Source organism: Pelodiscus sinensis, chromosome 6 (assembly GCF_049634645.1).
Source record: "Pelodiscus sinensis isolate JC-2024 chromosome 6, ASM4963464v1, whole genome shotgun sequence".
Classification (NCBI taxonomy): domain Eukaryota; kingdom Metazoa; phylum Chordata; order Testudines; family Trionychidae; genus Pelodiscus; species Pelodiscus sinensis.
In genome coordinates this window covers 18,277,815-18,294,731 of record NC_134716.1, presented here as the reverse complement: position 1 = coordinate 18,294,731, position 16,917 = coordinate 18,277,815, and the positions used below count along the sequence as shown (strand labels likewise).

The 16,917-nt window shown below is 47.1% G+C and overlaps 1 protein-coding gene across 2 annotated transcripts in view; it reads left to right on the top strand.

Moving 5' to 3' along the window:
- MTAP (methylthioadenosine phosphorylase) overlaps positions 1-16,917 on the top strand; it is an 88,044-nt gene that overhangs the window by 37,140 nt on the left and 33,987 nt on the right. For both annotated transcript variants that reach the window (XM_075931482.1, XM_075931483.1), the window contains exon 4: positions 6,622-6,789. In XM_075931482.1, coding sequence (XP_075787597.1) covers positions 6,622-6,789 — 168 coding nt within the window. The remainder of the gene's footprint in view (positions 1-6,621; positions 6,790-16,917) is intronic.

Genomic DNA, 16,917 nt, shown 5'->3' with positions numbered 1-16,917 from the left:
TCACAGTCCCAAACACAGCATTCTCGAAGGTCGTTGACTCAGGCAGATGTTGTTATTGTTGGCTCAGGACTCTTGCTTGGTTTCATCCTTGGGATGCCCTGTCACGTGGCCAAAGCACTATATTTGTTGATTCTCTACAGATCCCTGGCTCCATGCGGCACTGCCCCTTTAAAACACTGCCACAGTGTTTCAAAGCGGCAGCACCACATGGAGTCCAGAGTTAGCTGAGGGCTCCCTAACTGACCCCGGCTTCCATCCAGCATTTCCATGGAACCCGAAGTCAGCTGGGAAGTCCCCAGCTGATCCTGGGCTCTGTGCAATGCTGCTGCTTTGAAATGCCGTGCAGAGCCCAGGATCAGCTGGGCCATCTCCATTTTATATACAGAATTAAGTTTACAATTCTTGAAGGTGGATATGGCCCGTGTGTTAATAGGTTACTGTTTGAGAGTGGTGGGCAGTGTGATGTAAGCTGGGTGCTTGTGCAGCCACTCAGGAATCCCAGTGCCCCCCAGCTGATTAGTAAAGCAACTACGTAGTGTTTCTGCTGGTGGTGCACATTTGCACGTGCTTCAGTGCATATAACGAAATGTATTCTGCACATGGAAGGAAAAGATTAGAGCAGTGGTTCTCAAAGTGCAGTCTAGGGACCACTAGTGCTCCGGAGCTGCCTCCCAGGTGGCCTGCGACGGGAGCTCACACTCTGTCCTCCCCCATGCAACGGGGAGCCCGCACAGCCGCTGCAGCCTCGTGATCAGTGTGCAGCCAGGAGGCTACAGCACCAACTCCGGGTGGCAGGCGGGGAGGTGAAGAAAGAAAACTCCTCCCCCCGCACACATGGGCTGCGGAGCTACATGTGGAGGAGCGCTGCCACCATGGAAAGAGCAGTGTGTCCCTCAGTTGGTCCACCGGGTCAGGTAGCAGGTTGGGCTGCACGGGGCGTGGGTGGGCAGGATGGGCTCTCGTGGTGCGCGAGTGGCTGGCGCTCTCCCTCCCCCCCAGCAGTAGGTTGGGTTGGGCTGTGCCCGGCAGCGGTGAGAGCAGGTGACGCTGGGACTGAGGACCCCACAAATGCAGGAGGCAGGGGGGGGCTCAGGGTCCTTCTAGGCTTTATACCCTTGGGTACTTGGTCTGGGAGGAGGGGCCGAGCAGCAACTCAGCCCCTGAGGGCATCATGGGCTGGACTCCTGCAGGACCCCATCCTCTGCAGGGTTAGACACCCCGAGGTCACCTACTCACCCACTCCTGCCTTGCTGTGCCACGCTCACCCTCCCTACCACCTGCCCCTCCATTTCCCTGAACCCTCTCAGTCACTCAACCCCCCAGCTTTAGACCCAGGCACTCCCTGCCCCCATCTCCCTGCCCCTCGCCAGACAGCCTACTCCCAGCCTGCTTCTGCATCCTACCTCCCACCCAGACCTTGCACCCCACCTCCCTCCCAGATCCTGCACTCATCCCTACCCCATTCACTAATAGCCCTTTCCCACACACTGAACCTCTCATTTTTGTTCCCACCCCAGAGCCTGAAGGGGTTCATAAAATCCTAACTCTGGAATGCCAGAAAAGTAAATCTGGCCTATGGGAAGCCCTGAACCTCAGTCCTCCCTGTCCCTTCCCTTCCCCTTGCCCCGTGTTGCTGGAATGCCAGACAAGTGAGGTGCCTCGGTTGAGGGCCACATCAGTGCGGGTTTTGGAGGAGTTTTTTTCCTTCTCTCCTGTGTAGTCCCCCAACTCATTTTTCTGTGGGTCAGTGGCCCCCTGACACAATAAAGTTTCCCCACATCCTCCATACAGAAGATATTGAAACCTTATGTGTTGGATATAAATGAAGTTTGATAAATTAACATGAGCAAGTTAAAACGCTTAATTTGTTTAATAATTTAAACCAGCCTCTCTAGCTGCAGCAGTAGCAAAATGGCTTGGGCATAATTATGTAATTAGCGGTAAGTTTCCATTAGCAACTGGTGGTTGGCGGAAAGGTATACATTGAGCCAGGTTTTCCATTGGCCAAAAAGCTTAAGAACCACTGGATTAGAGGGAGTATTGCTAGAGCTGGTTTGCTAGAGGGTGGTTTCTGTTTTGTCTGTCTTTGTTATTTTATTTTCCTCTTTTTTGTCTCTAAGTTCTATTGTGGCCAATTGCAGTTGCTGAGTGTGGCTATCACATCTGGCTGGATCTCTCCTATATTTATTTCTTTGGGTGCTCTTTGTCTTTTGCTTTGTTTCCACTGAACTTTTTCCCTTTTGATTCTTTTCAAGGCCTTAAATATCTAGTTTTATTAAAGAAGAGGTTATGGAATATTTCCCTGTAATAAGATAAAATGTCCTATTACATAAACCCTGAAAACTGAAAGACATTCTAGGTAACAGAAGAAATCAGTAAATTGGGTGAGCTGAAGAATTTGGGGTTAGCCATATCACTTACCATGACACTTCATGTAATTACTGTTTCCTTAGTTATTTTGGTCAAAATAAGCTAAATTCTATCCTCTGGTAAAACCTGTATTATATCCAAGGATTTATCCATGCAACTCCCATTAATATGACTGGGGGCTGTGTTGCTACCTCCCCCATGTTACTTTGAAATACAATACTGTCAAACTGATATCCCATTTGTATTGCTAGTCTGGGGAGACTTTGGTCCTTTCCTTGCACTCATGTTTAGGTATGTGAGGGGGTCACTCACCACCGTAGCGGGGGTCCGTCATCTGTCCCCGGAATCAGTCCATTCCGCCCGCACCGGCCTCCGCTCACGTGGCGTTTCCCCTCTGGATTCTTCTAGTTGCGTTGCTCTCTTCGCCACACTGCCCTCCGGCAGTGCCCAAGTCACTCGCTCTGAGCCCCCCTTCCGGGGGATTGGTGTCTCTTCAGCAGGCCTGTTCGCAGGCCTAGCAGGCTGGCCGGTTGGCTGTCCGAGCGCCCTGGCCCAGCCTGAGTCTCTAGCCCTGCCCCAGCTCCAGAGAGCGTCCTGCTCCCTCGGCAGCCCGGCTCACGGCCTTGCCACAGGCCTAGCAGACTGTCTGGTTGGCTGTCCAAGCGCCCTGGCCCAGCCTGACTCTCTAGCCCTGCCCTAGCTCCAGAGAGCGTCCTGCTCCCTCGGCAGCCAGGCTCACGGCCTTGCCACAGGCCTAGCAGGCTGGCCGGTTGGCTGTCCGAGCGCCCTGGCCCAGCCTGACTCTCTAGCCCTGCCCTAGCTCCAGAGAGCGTCCTGCTCCCTCGGCAGCCAGGCTCACTCTCCCTTGGCTGAAGCAGCCCTGCCCTTTTATAGCCCCCAGCTGGGCCTTAATTGGCCAACGCCGCCCAGCTGGGCTGAACTCCCCGGGCCTGCTCCAGGCTGGGGTTTGGCTCTTAAGGGGCCAGTACAGGGCAGCTGCCCTGTTACAAGGTAACTGTTTTTTTTCTCTGCAATCTATGACTTAATGTGTTTTTACTACTCCTCCCTCCCCCTCTAGGGATGTTAGATATCGTGTCGTTTAATAGTCATGAAATCTTTGCAGTTGCACGACTATTTGAGACTCCCCGGGGGTGGGCCCAGCATCCAGTGTGCTCCTGGGGAGCCTCCTGCCACTTTGTGCTGCTGCCTCTGTATCAAGCAGCAGTGTGGGATGGCAGGCAGGGGCTGGACTGCCAGGAGAGCCAGTTTAAAAACCAGCTCCCCACACAGACAGGCTGCCTGCCTGATAGAGGCAGCAGCCCCTGTCTGTGGGGAGTTTGGACCTCCCTCCCCCCCCCCCCCCAGCAGAGGCTGCTGCCGCGGACCAGCTTCTGTCCACGGTCGGCCCAGATTGCTATGGATACAGGCTGCTTTGTGGCAGCTTCCCTTCCCCTCTATCAGAGGCAGCCACGTGGGGCGGGCAGTAGGTGGCACTGTGGAGCTTGTGCTGCAGGGAAACCAGCTTTTAAGCGGGCTCCCACCAGCATAGGCTCCTACCTGTCTCCCCTCACTGCCTCTGTAGGTGGCAGCAAGGGCAGGGGGGCAGGCTCCCCACACGTATCGACTCCCTCCTACCCAGGCTTCTCAGTTAATTGTGTAGTCAACTACATGTTGGCATCCCTATTCCTCTGTCCAGCAAGAAAATTGTACTCTGAGAGACAGATATACAAACTGGAACTTATAGTGTATATATGCATGCTTTTATATATATTTTTTAAAATATATACTACGATTCCCAAGGACCTTCCCCCCCCAAAAAAATCCTGGTAGCCTTATCCTGATATTGGGCATACACCATATTATTTTTGTTCTGCTTGTTTGACAGTGAGCATTGAACATGACTCTCCCGTATACCTCGATCAGTGTAGAACTTGACTGTCTGGACTGACATGGATTCAAATAGGGATGTTAAAAAGAGGATAATTGGGTAACCGCATAACCACTGAAAATCTCAGCAGTTACATGTACCTCCAGCATGGGGCAGCAGCTGGATTGTAGTGTATACCGGCTCCTGCCTTCCATCCTGCTCCCAGGGAGCTGGCTACTGCCCTGTGCTGCTGCCTCTGATACAGAGGCAGCAGCACGGGAAAGCACTGGCTCCTCAGGAGCGGGGCAGGAGCTTGCGTGTAGCCATTAATGGTGAGCAATAAACCCAGGCTTATCAGTTAACCATTTAAATGGTTATACTTTTACATCCCTAGGTTCAAAATTCTTTTGACATACTGTTTGACTGTTGTGTTGTTGTCTAAAAATGGACTGTCTTACCATTCTGAAGATGCTGGGTAAGCCATAGTAGACACTAGTTTATCAAACCTGGATGTAAGATTTTAGTGTAGACTTGGGATATGAATGGGTAACTGGTTAAACAGTTACCTGGTAAGCGTCACCCTTAATGGATGATGTTTACTGGTCATCATGAATAACCAGTACCCAGGAGCAGCCTCGCTGGGCCCCCTGCGTGGAGCTGTCAGCTCCCAGTCTGTGCGCTCTTTCAGCTGGCAGCCCCTGTATGGGGTGTGTGTGTGTGTGGCTGCGGTAGCTCCTTCATGCGGCAGATGCCACTCTAGTCTGACCTCAGCAGGCGGGGGGGCTCCCCAGCTCTGCTGGAGTAGCCCTGCCCCTGACCACCACCCCTTTAATTGATTAAACACAGTGTCAGCACTGCATTTAACCATTTAACCAATTAAACAGAATTTTATATCCCTAGTGTAGACTTAGGGCATGTGTAGACTACATCCCTCTTTCGAAAGAGGGATGTAAATTAGACAGATCGAAATTGCAAAGGAAGCCGGGATTTGAATTTCCTGCACTTCATTTGCATAATGGCAGCCACATGTTCTTTTGAAAAGGGGCTTTTCGAAAGTGAAACCGACATCTAGACACGGTTCTTTCAAAAAAACACACCCCTTTTTTGAAAGATCTTGTACTCATTTTTTGGGTGGCTCTTGTACATTTCAAAGGAAGAGGCACAATGGGATAGAGCCCTTTATCAACTAATTGAGTAGTAAATGGAAATTCCTGATTAGCTGATTAATCAAAATTTAACATCCCTAGTGTAGACCTAGCTCAAGGGTCCATATAGCATTGTCTTCCAAAGAAGGAGAAGGAAAGACTTAGTCAGACATCTTTCCTACCATGATTTAGGACAGTGTTTCTCAACCAGTGGTACACGTACCCTTAGGGGTACTTGAGAGAAGTCTGGGGGGTAGGTTAACACAACTGAAATTTGGAGAAAATTGAATTTTTGTTTAAAGTTTTACAGCGCTTTATTATTTTTGTACTTTTTACACCCAAAAATTTAATCGCCCGCCCAGCTACGATTAAGTTGTTTAAACAAATGTGTTGCAATGGTAGAAAAAAATTTGATGTGTCTCAAAACTGTAGGTACTGGGGGCACTTATGCTTTTTTTTAAAAGGGTACTTCATAAAAAATAGGTTGAGAAACACTGATTTCATGCATCTGACGAAGTGAGTCTTTGCTCATGAAAGCTTATGCTCCAATACATCTGTTAGTCTGTAAGGTGCCACAGGATTCCTTGTCACTTTTGCTGATCCAGACTAACACGGCTACCCCTCTGATACTTGATTTAGGAAATACCATGTTTTTCAAGAAGATTGGGGTGTAATATATCCCCCCCTCCTTAGCATATTTTTTTTATTTTACTATATTAACTCTGTGGAAGCTGTGGATGGAAAGGCGAATTAGATGCTCTTCTGCCCATTTTATCATTAGACATTGCTGGTTTTATTCTGAGTGTAGAATGTAGAATCTTATCTTTACTAGCAAAGTTGTAAGAAATGAAGGAACTCAACTTGACTTTAAGATACCAGATGGTGCTCATAATGCTAACACAAAAACAACCTTTATATGTATAACATTAAGTATATCTAGTGCTGGTGAGGGGATGAGTGAGAGGGGAAGAATACCACAGTATCACAGAGCCACTTTTATTATAACAGCACTGGAACATGATACTAAAAGTAATAATGGGAGCCAAGTGAATGGAACCTAGAGACTCAATTTTTGTGGGGGACCTCATGCACAACTAAATCCTATAAATGGAGTATGGTATATGGGAAGTTGAGTACTGTCAACGTCAAGTTTTCAGAAATCTAATTTTTTTTAAATAGGTGGGTACTTTTTATTTACCTTTTGAGTTTTCTTATCTTGCTTCCCGCTTGTCTTTCCAGGCATGGAAGACATCATACTATTATGCCAACAAATGTCAACTTCCGTGCCAACATCTGGGCATTGAAAGAAGAGCGTTGTACTCATATTTTAGTAACTACTGCCTGTGGTTCATTAAGAGAAGAAATACAGCCTGGAGATATTGTTATGATTGACCAGTTCATTGACAGGTAAAGGAGCAACATGATGTTTTGTAAAGTAAAGCCATCCAGTCACATTTGTTTTTATCTTAAATTGCAAATGGATTAGGACAGAAAATGTCTTTTTGTTATGTTTGCACAGAGGGCTCCTGCTCCATGACTGGGGCTCCTTGGTGATGCTGCTGATCATAGTTAATAAACATTTAAGGCTTGTTGGCTTGAACTTGCAGTCTTATTGGAGCCAAAAAGGGAACTTCTTATGGGGGGGGGTTGACTTCATTTCATGGAGGGAGTGATCTTGATGATTTTATTATTGTATTATGATGCCATCTAGAGGCCTGCAACAAAACCACTGTGGTAAGTGCTGTACAGGGGTGGGCGATAATTTTTGATGGGGGGAGGGGTGCACTCCAGAGAATTTGGTGAGTGGTCAAGGGCCACACTTTTCTATGATATTAATGGAGGGGGTACAGGGTCTGGGACAAGTTGGGTGCAGGAGAGAGCTCTGGGCAGGGGATTTGGATGCAGGAGCAGATTTGGGGTTTGGGAGGGTGTTTGGGTGAAGGAGGGGGGTTGTGATCTGGGATAGGAGATTGGGATGCAGAGAGAGTGCAGGATTTGGGAGAGGAGTTGGGAGCAGGAAAGGATTCTGACATAGGGGAGGGAAATGGGGGAGGAGTAGAGGGTTTGGGTTGTGACCTGGGGCAGGAAGAGATTGTGATCTGGGTTAGGGGTATAGTAGGGGCTGTGGTGCCAAGTGCAGGCTATGGCTGGCAGGCACTTACCCTAGGCGACTCCCAGCCAAGAGCCTCGTGGTAACCTCAGGCAGGCTATCTGGCTGCCGCATCCCTACATGTCATTCAAAGTGGCCGGCTGCTGGAGCCAGCTTGTGTGTCTGTACAACAGGTACTTGGGGGAAAGAGGGATTCTGCACACTGTGCAGAGACACATGCTGACTGAGGGTATATTACAGGGTAGCTGGTGTACATGCTCCATTGTGTGTAAAGGGAGCAATGTTACAGGCTATAACCACTGAAGTTAACCAGTCCCTGTCTCTCTAACACTAACCCTGATCATGTAGAGCAATATCTGTATTAGAGATGGGCTCAAATCACAATGTTCTGAATCCTAAGTGTGCAGGTAAATGTTTCCAAGATTTTACTTTGGACAAATGTCCTGAGTGCATATTTGGTAAACATAGATGCAGTGACAACCAAGTTAGCAGATCTTTATTGAGATAGTAAACAACCAAGGCTATCATTTTCAAAATCGGGTACCTAAATTTAGACACCCATATCATATTTAGGGACCTAAATAAAAGAGGGCTGATTTTCAAAGGCATTATGCATCCATAGCTCTTACTGACTTCTGTAGGTGACATTCACAAGTTTCCATAGTCATTTTGCGTATGGATGTAAACTTGCAGTGATGGTAGCTCTAGGAAAATTAGTACTAAGTTCTTGATCTGAAGAAGTGGGTCTGCCCCATGAAAGCTCATCACCTAATAAACCATCTTGTTAGTCTTTAAAGTGATACATGACTGCTTTTTTGTTTTACCAAGTTCATACTAACATGGCTACATCTCTTTCTTTTAGAAAGTCTTCAGAATTATTTTTGGTGTAGCAGACTTGATTTATGGTCTTCTCTAAAATAACAAAAACAAAAGCAATAATTTCATCTTGATGAACTGTTTTTAACTTAACAAAGATTTGAGCTTTGCTAAATTATGAAGTAGGACAGGAACTAGGTCTATTTGAATTGTGTGTAGAATTCTAAAAACTGTAAAAGTGTTGGAAAGAATTTTGGCAAGGTTTTATTTTTAGCTCAGGAAATCTCTGGAGAATGAACAAGAATTCGTTGACACAAAACTAGCGATTTTTTAACGTTATTTGTTCAAGGATAATCTGGATCTTATAAATTTTGGTTGGTTGACACACAGGAAAATATTGTTTCAATTTCACATGTTTTTCCCCAATTCTCCTCCCTCCAGCACAAAAAAAATGTGCACACACACAGTGGAGCAGTTGTGTTATACAGTAAGTTCCTCTTTCAAAGGACAAGCAGCTTTAGAATTCTGTGAGGTGACTTTTGGGTTGTGTAATTCTCAAAGTAGTGAATGAATCATCTCAGACTGTCATGGCGTCCATATATGAGTTATGCTACAAGAAAATTTATTTGAAAACTCTTTTATAGAATTTTGAATCAGAGGGATATAAGAGATCCCTCAATCTCAGCGGTTCCCAACCTTTTTCAGGTGGGGACCCATTTTGACAATTCCGGAAGACTTGGTGACCCAAGGCAATTCAAAACGGGGGGAGTAGGGAGGGCAGAGCCACCTGAGGAGACACTTGTCGACCCTGTTGAAACGTAATGGCAGCCCATTTTTGGGTCCCAACCCATAGGTTGGGAAACCCTGCTCTATCTGGTAAGTTAGGTGCCTTATTTACTATGGCCCAACTGCACAAGAGTCACTGAGGATTTTTCATTGGCTGATAGAGGAAGCAGCACAGGGAAGGCAGGCAGCTCCACGGAGCCTGTGCTCGCAGAGAGCTCCCACCAGCACCAGCTCCACCTTTCTCCCATTCCCCCGGCTGTCTGTAGGAGGCAGCAGGCTGGGGCAGGCAGGTCCACAGAGCTGGCACATGCAGCGAGCCAGCTTTAAAAGCTGATTCCTCACTTGTATTGGCTCCCACCTGGCCCCCTTCATCCTCTGCACTGCTGCCTCTATCAGAGTCAGCAACACAGGAGTGGAGGGGGGCAGGCACATCCAGTTCTTGTGGGGAGGTGCTTAAAAGCTGCCTCCCACCTCCCTCCCTCTTGCTGCTTCAAATACAGAGGCAACAAGGGTGGGGGGAATGCGTGTAGTCTACAAGATTAACTGATAAGCCCAGGCTTATCAGTTAATTGTGTAGTCATCTTCACATTGTCCATTCCTAAAACTAAGCAACTAATTTACTTAAAGATGTGTTGGATGCGTGAGCCTTGTGATTCAGGAGTTGAAGACAATGTATTTTCACCATGTATCTATTTTTTTTGTCTCGGACTAAATGATCTGATGGACTCTATTCAAATAGAGGTTGTTAATGAGTGAATGGATTTTTATTCTTGATGCTCACCCAAGCACTTCTATGGTGTGTTTAGGAGCCATTAAAGTTCAATTTGTTGCTAGATGCTGATTTACTCTATCTGTGAATAATGGCTGTGAAATTGTGGGGTGGAGGGTTTCAACAAATGAGGAGTAGTTTGACATTTGGGGTGCAGTCCAGACCAGTGGGGGACTGTGTCACCCAGACTCTGCAACATTGGGTACATTATCATGCTACTGTAGTTCCCAACTGGGCCACTTACAAGTAGTCTAACAGCATGCAGGTCACATCCTGAGAGTCTGTGTGTAGCCATAGTCCTGATCCAGTGCAATTTTGACCTCAGCAGCCAGTCAGCAAATGGATTTCAGTCATGATTTCAGATACTGTTCATAATTTTGCATAACTTTTACAATAGTATTATTGACCATTGAGTTTTTAGTTTGCAAATGATACCTTACAAGGTATATTCTGTACAAATGTTAGAGTGATGTGAGAATATAGCAGTATATTATTCCATCACACATGAAACTCAAGCATCTGCTTAAGAAAAATAATCAGCAGAGATCTGAATTAAGATGGGGAGATGCAGGAAGACTGCTATAGCTAGGATCTATGTAGGAAAAGACTTTTTTGCAGAAATACAGGTTGGACCTCCCTTATCTGGCACCCTCAGGAACTGACCGTTCCTGAATGAGGGAATTTGCCAGACCAGGGGAGGTCCCTCCCACTGGCCTCCCAGGACACTCCCCCTCCCTGCAGCTGGCTCCACTCCAGACCCACTGCTACTGCCTTCCTGCTGGCTCCAGCCTGCAGAGCTTGGACTTGGGCTCCTACCCACTGTGGCTTCTCAGGGATGGAGCTCCCCAGCCCTGCAGCCCGCTTCTCCCCCACCTGATCAGAAATCCCCGGGAATGGGCTTGCTGGCTTCCCTGCTGCTGCTTTGTATGCCGGGGATTCCTGGAGATGGGGCTTCCCAGTCCAGCTGCTGCCCCACCCAGCCGGGGCTCCTTGGGGACGGAATTCACACTCCCAGGCACCAGGGCTCTCTGATCTAGCAACATCTGTTATCCTGCCAGACCACAGATGCTGACAGACCGGAGAGTCCCAGATTTCAGAGGTTCAACCTGTAGTGCAATGGTGAGACTGTGTAGCAAAGGGACCAAATAGAGAACAGTACAGTCAAATAGTAGGAGAACCGGGAAATGTACACAAGGGACAAGGAAAGAGAGTGGAATAAATCCATGGAGAGTTTTTTAAAAAAAGAAAGGTTGTTAATTACATTTCTGGTTTCCCAAGAATCCTAATGAGGGTATAGTGTTTAGAGTGCTTCCCAAAGAGTCCCTGCACTGCAAACTGCATTCCTTTATTATCCATATATCTGAAAATATTTTAGCAAATGAGGGATTCTAAAATGGTGCACCTCTATCTTTTTGAAAACATGTGAATTTAATGCCAGCATTTTGTAAACAGACTGCATGTGTAACTGCTCATTTCATCCCCTATCATTTTAGAATAGTCTTGTGGGAAAATTCGTCATTCTTTTAGCTTAGCTTCTGGCAGTTTTGTACTGCTTCTTAAGCCTGAATGCTGCATGTCTAGGCTTGTTTTCTACAGTGTCATGAATTCAGTTGTAACCACTTACCAAGCGCCTTTGTTTAATGTGCTGTTTCTTGGAAAACCGAAACCAGGTTTTTTTTCTTGTTTTTTTTTTTTTTTTTTAATTTAGAGTGTGTCTAAGTGACTGAACCCCTGTAAAGAGCCCTTTTTGAACAACTGTTTCCTGTATTTGCAGGTCATCCTGTAGCTTATTTATGTGCATTTTTCTTAGAATGCAACGTTGCCAACTCTCTCAAATTTATCACAAGTCATGTGATTTTGAGGGGGAGGGGTCCCCTGCTTCGTCCTTCCTGTGACTTGGAAGCAGGTTGTTGCAGTCACCTCACTCTCCCTTGCAACAGCTCCCATTCCTCTGGCCTCTGAAAGTACCTGCTTCCCCAGCTTTCCCCTCCCCCTCCTGCTGTCTCAAGCTTCGTTGTTCTTTGGCGCCAGCAGGAAACTTCTACCCGTCTCACCCCACGACCCACTCTATTCTCAGCTCTCTTGGAGAGAGCCTACTTCTTTAGTCTTTACCTCCACATTTTGTCTGTCCCCTTGGTTTTTAACCCTTTCTGCCACTCCCCTCCTGCTCTTTTGTATACAGCTTTTTCCTGCCCTCCCACCTTTGTTCTTTTTTCCCAACTCATCAGTTGTTAAAAAACAAGTAGTCCTGTAGCACATTAGAGACCCACCTGCCCCAACTTGCTGCTTCCTACAGACAGCCAGGGGAAGGGGGGAAAAGCAGAGCCGGTGCTGGGGCTGGACTTGATGACCTCCTGAAGTCTCTTCCGGCTCTATGATTCTATGATTTCTTTGAAAATATAGATATAGTATTATGAGCTTTCATGGGCAAAACCCACTTCCTCAGATGAGTGGAGAAAAAAGGGGAAACCTCCCAATATATAACAGAAAAAGAAGGGAGAGAGGGAGGGAAAGAATACCTGTTAATTGTAGTGCTGGTGCTAATGAGGCTAATTGAGTGGGCTGTAAGTGTCCCATTCTCAGCTTTTGATGTCATTTTAGTTTTTTAATATAACAGCCCATCCAGTTCATGTCTTTGTTCGAGCCAAGAGAGATAGTGTCAGATTTGCATATGAAGGCCAGTTCCTCAGTTTTTCTCTATAGTTGGGTTCTGAAATTCCTTTATAGAAGAATGGCTACTTTTAAATCCATTAATGAGTGCGCAAGGTAGGTTAAAATGTGCTCCTGCACATTTTTGTGTATTACCATTTTCGATATCCCAATTGTGTCCATTTAACTTTTATGGTAGAGACTGTTCAGTTTGACCTACATGCATGGCAGAGATGCATTGCTGGCACTTGATGGCATATATCACCTTAGATATGCAGCTGTATGAGCCTCTGATGTTGTGGCTTATGTGGTTAGGTCTTGTGACGGTGTTGCTTGTATAGATGTGTGGACAAAGTAGGGATGTGGAGGACTAGTTGACTAGCTGACTATCCAATAAGCAAATACTTATTGGATAGTTGACAGGATAGTTGACTAGTTGCTTTTCTTCTTTCTCTCCCTCCGCTTCTCCCCCCCCCCCCCCCGCCCCGCCCAGCCGCCTCTATCAAATAGAGGCAGCAAAGGGAGGGAAGACGAGGGGGTACTTCAAAGCAGCAGAGCTGCTTGAAGCTCGGAACCAGACCCCAGGCTCCACGCGGCACTGCCGCTTTGAAAAGCCCAAGACTGCACATGGCGTTTCAAAGCGGCAGTGCCATGTGCAGCCCAGAATCAGCTGGGGACTGTCCAGCTAACCCCAGGTTCCACAAAGCGCTGCTGTTTTGAAATGCCGCAGCAGCACTGCATGGAGCCCAGGATCAGCAGGGGAGTCACCACCTGACCCTGTGCTTCATGCAGCGCTTTCACCTTTGAAGTGTAACAATACTTCAAAGGCAGAGGTGCCCTTTCTACTAATCGAATAGTCGATGCAAAGTGCATCGACTATTTGATTAGTCAATTACCCAGTACTTAACATCCTTAGGACGGAGTTAACAGTGGAATTTATTGCAGGGTGTAATGGTCCCCAGGCGGCAGCTGACTCCGCCACTTCCCCACAACCAGTCCCCGGGCCCCGCTATGGGGCCAGAGCGGGACGAACAGTCAGTCAACATCCACTGAGGTGCCTGACCCTGGGGTCAGGGTGGGGTAAACAGTCAAATCAGAACAGGCAGGGGGGCATGCAGTCTCCAAGTTCAAGGTTGGGTCTCCTAGCTGGCAGAGAGCCGACAGATGCAGGGGGTTGCTCCTCTGGGGGAAGGGGGAGACACAGGCCCACGCACTCCAGTGTCCCAGCCCAGGTCCCCAATGAGGGCAGCACTAGCTGCCGTCAGGTCTGTGGGGCCCTTGACCGCAACACACCGGCCTAGTCAGGGGCTAGCAGGGCTCCAGGCCACAACCTGCTGCCCAGCTGACATCCATCTCCTCCGCCGGCTCTAGACCGGCCCTCACTGGGCTACCTTCCGAGGGTCCTAACTGGCTCCAGTCCAGCTTGGCAGGCTCAGTGGGGGTCAAAGGAGGTGGCCGGGTGTCCATAGTTTCCTATGGGGTTATAGGTAGAGGTCCAGGGGGCCCGGTCCACTGGCAAGGGTCAGGTCTGGGACCCGGAGAACCAGTGGAAGCATCGGGCCGTAGTAGGGCTCTCAGTAGCCTCCCCAGATCACGGTGCTCACTCTAGGGCCGCTGAAGGTTAGAGCCGAGTTCTGGGTATGGCAGCGGGCCTGGGGTTCTGACCCAGTCGTCTGGCTTGGGCTGGGCTGGACTGGTCCAGGCTAAGGTTGATGGTGGGGTGGAAGTTGTTAAAATCCCTGTGGAATTCTTCAAGGGTCTCCTTCCCATGGGTCCATATGATAAAGATTATGTCAATGTGGCATAAGTAGAATAAGGGTGCTAGGAAGAGCTGAGGAAATGTTCAAGGTCAGCCATAAAGATGTTGGTATGTTGTGGGGCCATGCAGGTGCCCATAGCTGTGCCGCTGACTTGAAGATATAAATTGTTCCCAAATTGGAAATAGTTGTGGGTGAGGACAAAGTCACCAGGTGTGCAGTCATCAGGGACAGTGTTCCTCACAGCCGGTAATCCATCATCGTGTGGAATGTTGGTGTAAAGGGCTTCTACATCCATGGTGGCCAGGATGGTGTTTTCAGGGAGATTACTGATATTCTGTAGTTTCCTCAGGAAGTCTATGGTGTCTCGAAGGTAGCTAGGAGTGCTGGTCTCAGGAGAGGGTCAGCGTAACCTGATAATCCTGCAGCAAGTGTGCAAATGCCAGAGATGATGGGATGTCCAGAATTTCCGGGTTTATGGGTCTTGGGTAGCAGATAGATCTCCAACAGTGGCATTCTAGGAGGTTGTTTGTATAAATTTGTTCCTGAGTTGTAGGAGGGAGTTTCATGAGCAGATGGTCTTGTTTCTTTTGGTATTCTCCAGCGGGATCTGGCAGCCTCCTGTTTGTAATCTGTCTGGTTCATGATGCATCATAATTTCACAGTTTTCTCTCCATTTTCCGCCTGTTAACTATCTGGGACATCTATATTAGTATTAAGCTATAGGATATCCTTATCCCTCATTCTCTAGTCTTTTTTAATCTTAGTCCAACCTCTTTCTTTCCTCTTGAATGTCTGCTCAAAAAGGTGAATACCCTCAAAATGAGGGTATTCATGACCAAGTAACCCTGTAATGTTATTGTAACCCTTGTGCTGTTTCTCTCCTTCCCTCTCTCCTATTATTCATTGATCTACATTATTCTGTCATGCCTAAAAGTGAGACTGTGCAAGCTCTTCATGGGAGGCACTGTGTCTGTCTTGTTTTGTAAAGTCCCCTAGCACACAGCTTCCTTAAAGGTGAGGGGTAGGGAAGGTTGTTTAATTATATCATCATGCGCTATATTTCCTGCAGGACTCCTGTATCATGCACTGCCCAGGCTAAAAGTGCAAGAGGGATACAGAATTTAGGTTGCCAGGGTGTCTATACATTTCACATTTTCATAACTTCTGAGTGCTTGACATTGCAGCCTAGGTAACATTCTTTTAAAGTGCCTTTTTATATGTAATTTTATGTGATAAGGGTCTGTGCTTTTAAAAGTGGTATTGCCAGTGATCATTTCTCAGTGTGTGCACAATTCTAGAAATTGTTTTATTTATAAATGTAATGAAATAAGTCCCTGATATTTTCCCCACTTCTGACCAAAAATCCCTGCTGAGCCACAAACCAAGTTGTAGGCAGTGACCACTACCTCCACCTTTCAACAGACATTGCCTATGGCAGAAATGAGTCTGATGCCACAAGCTGTTTTTGTGAAAGCCTGTTGCACTGCTCCCAGAGGTTCTGTGCGGGTTTCAGGTCCAACTCTTGCTGAGAACTGCTGGTAAAAATGAAAGATGCAATCAATAATCTGTTTGCACTGCAAGGCTCAGCAGGCTTCTGAGAGAGGTGTTACCACATTAAAGGCTGCTTCTACATAAGTTAGTTTTGTTCCTCGAATTCTCAGTATCACATGTACCACTGAAATTAACTACTAAGATGGTTACGAGGCAGAAGTGTCTTGACTATGGGGGGCGGGGTCCTTAATTTCCTTAAAGACAGAACCAAGATGCCACAAAAAAAGAGAGGAAAAAACTCTAAGCGCTGAGATTAGCTTTCATAATGAATTTTAATTTTGCCACTTTGTTACTAGTAAATGCTCTGTAGAGGAAGGAAGAAGGGTATGTCTACACTACCACCCTAGTTTGAACTAGGGTGGTTAATGTAGGCAACTGGAGTTGCAAATGAAGCCCGGGATTTGAATTTCCTGGGCTTCATTTGCATATTGCCAGGTGCCGCCATTTTTAAATGTCTGCTAGTTTGGACTCCGTGCCCGCAGCTACACGCAGCACGAACTAGATAGTTCGGATTAAGCTTCCTATTCTGAACTACTGTTACTCCTCGTTCCACTCCTCGAGGTTGTTCGAACTAGGGTGGTAGTGTAGACATACCCGAAGGGAGTAGTGGGGGAGACTTTGTGGGTCTGGTTGCACTAAGTGTTTTAGATGTAGTCACATTTTGACCATAGGCTCTAGTGGTGATGTAACACTACAAGAAAAATGTACATTTCCATACAAAATGAAAATGTTTAGTAAAGGCTACTTTTCTCAGCCAGTCTGCATATTTACAGTTTCACTTTGAAGAGTGGCTGTAAAAATAATAATGTCAGTCTCCGTGTTTCTTGTGCCTCAATGAGTCCATATCAGATTTGCTCAGAGCATATTAAACCTGTGGACAGCCTGCTGCTCCACGTCCAGAGGTAAGGCTTGGTAAAAGGAGACACAAGTGGAGTAGCCCGGGCAGGGCAGATGTTCACCCTTTTAGTCCATGAAAGGGTGGGTCCTCTGCACCAGCCACGCAGGATAGCCTTGAGGGGCAAGCTAGAAAAGGAAGCCATAGATCGATGATTACATTAATACCTTTCACATTCTGTGCAGCTGGGCGGTTTAAA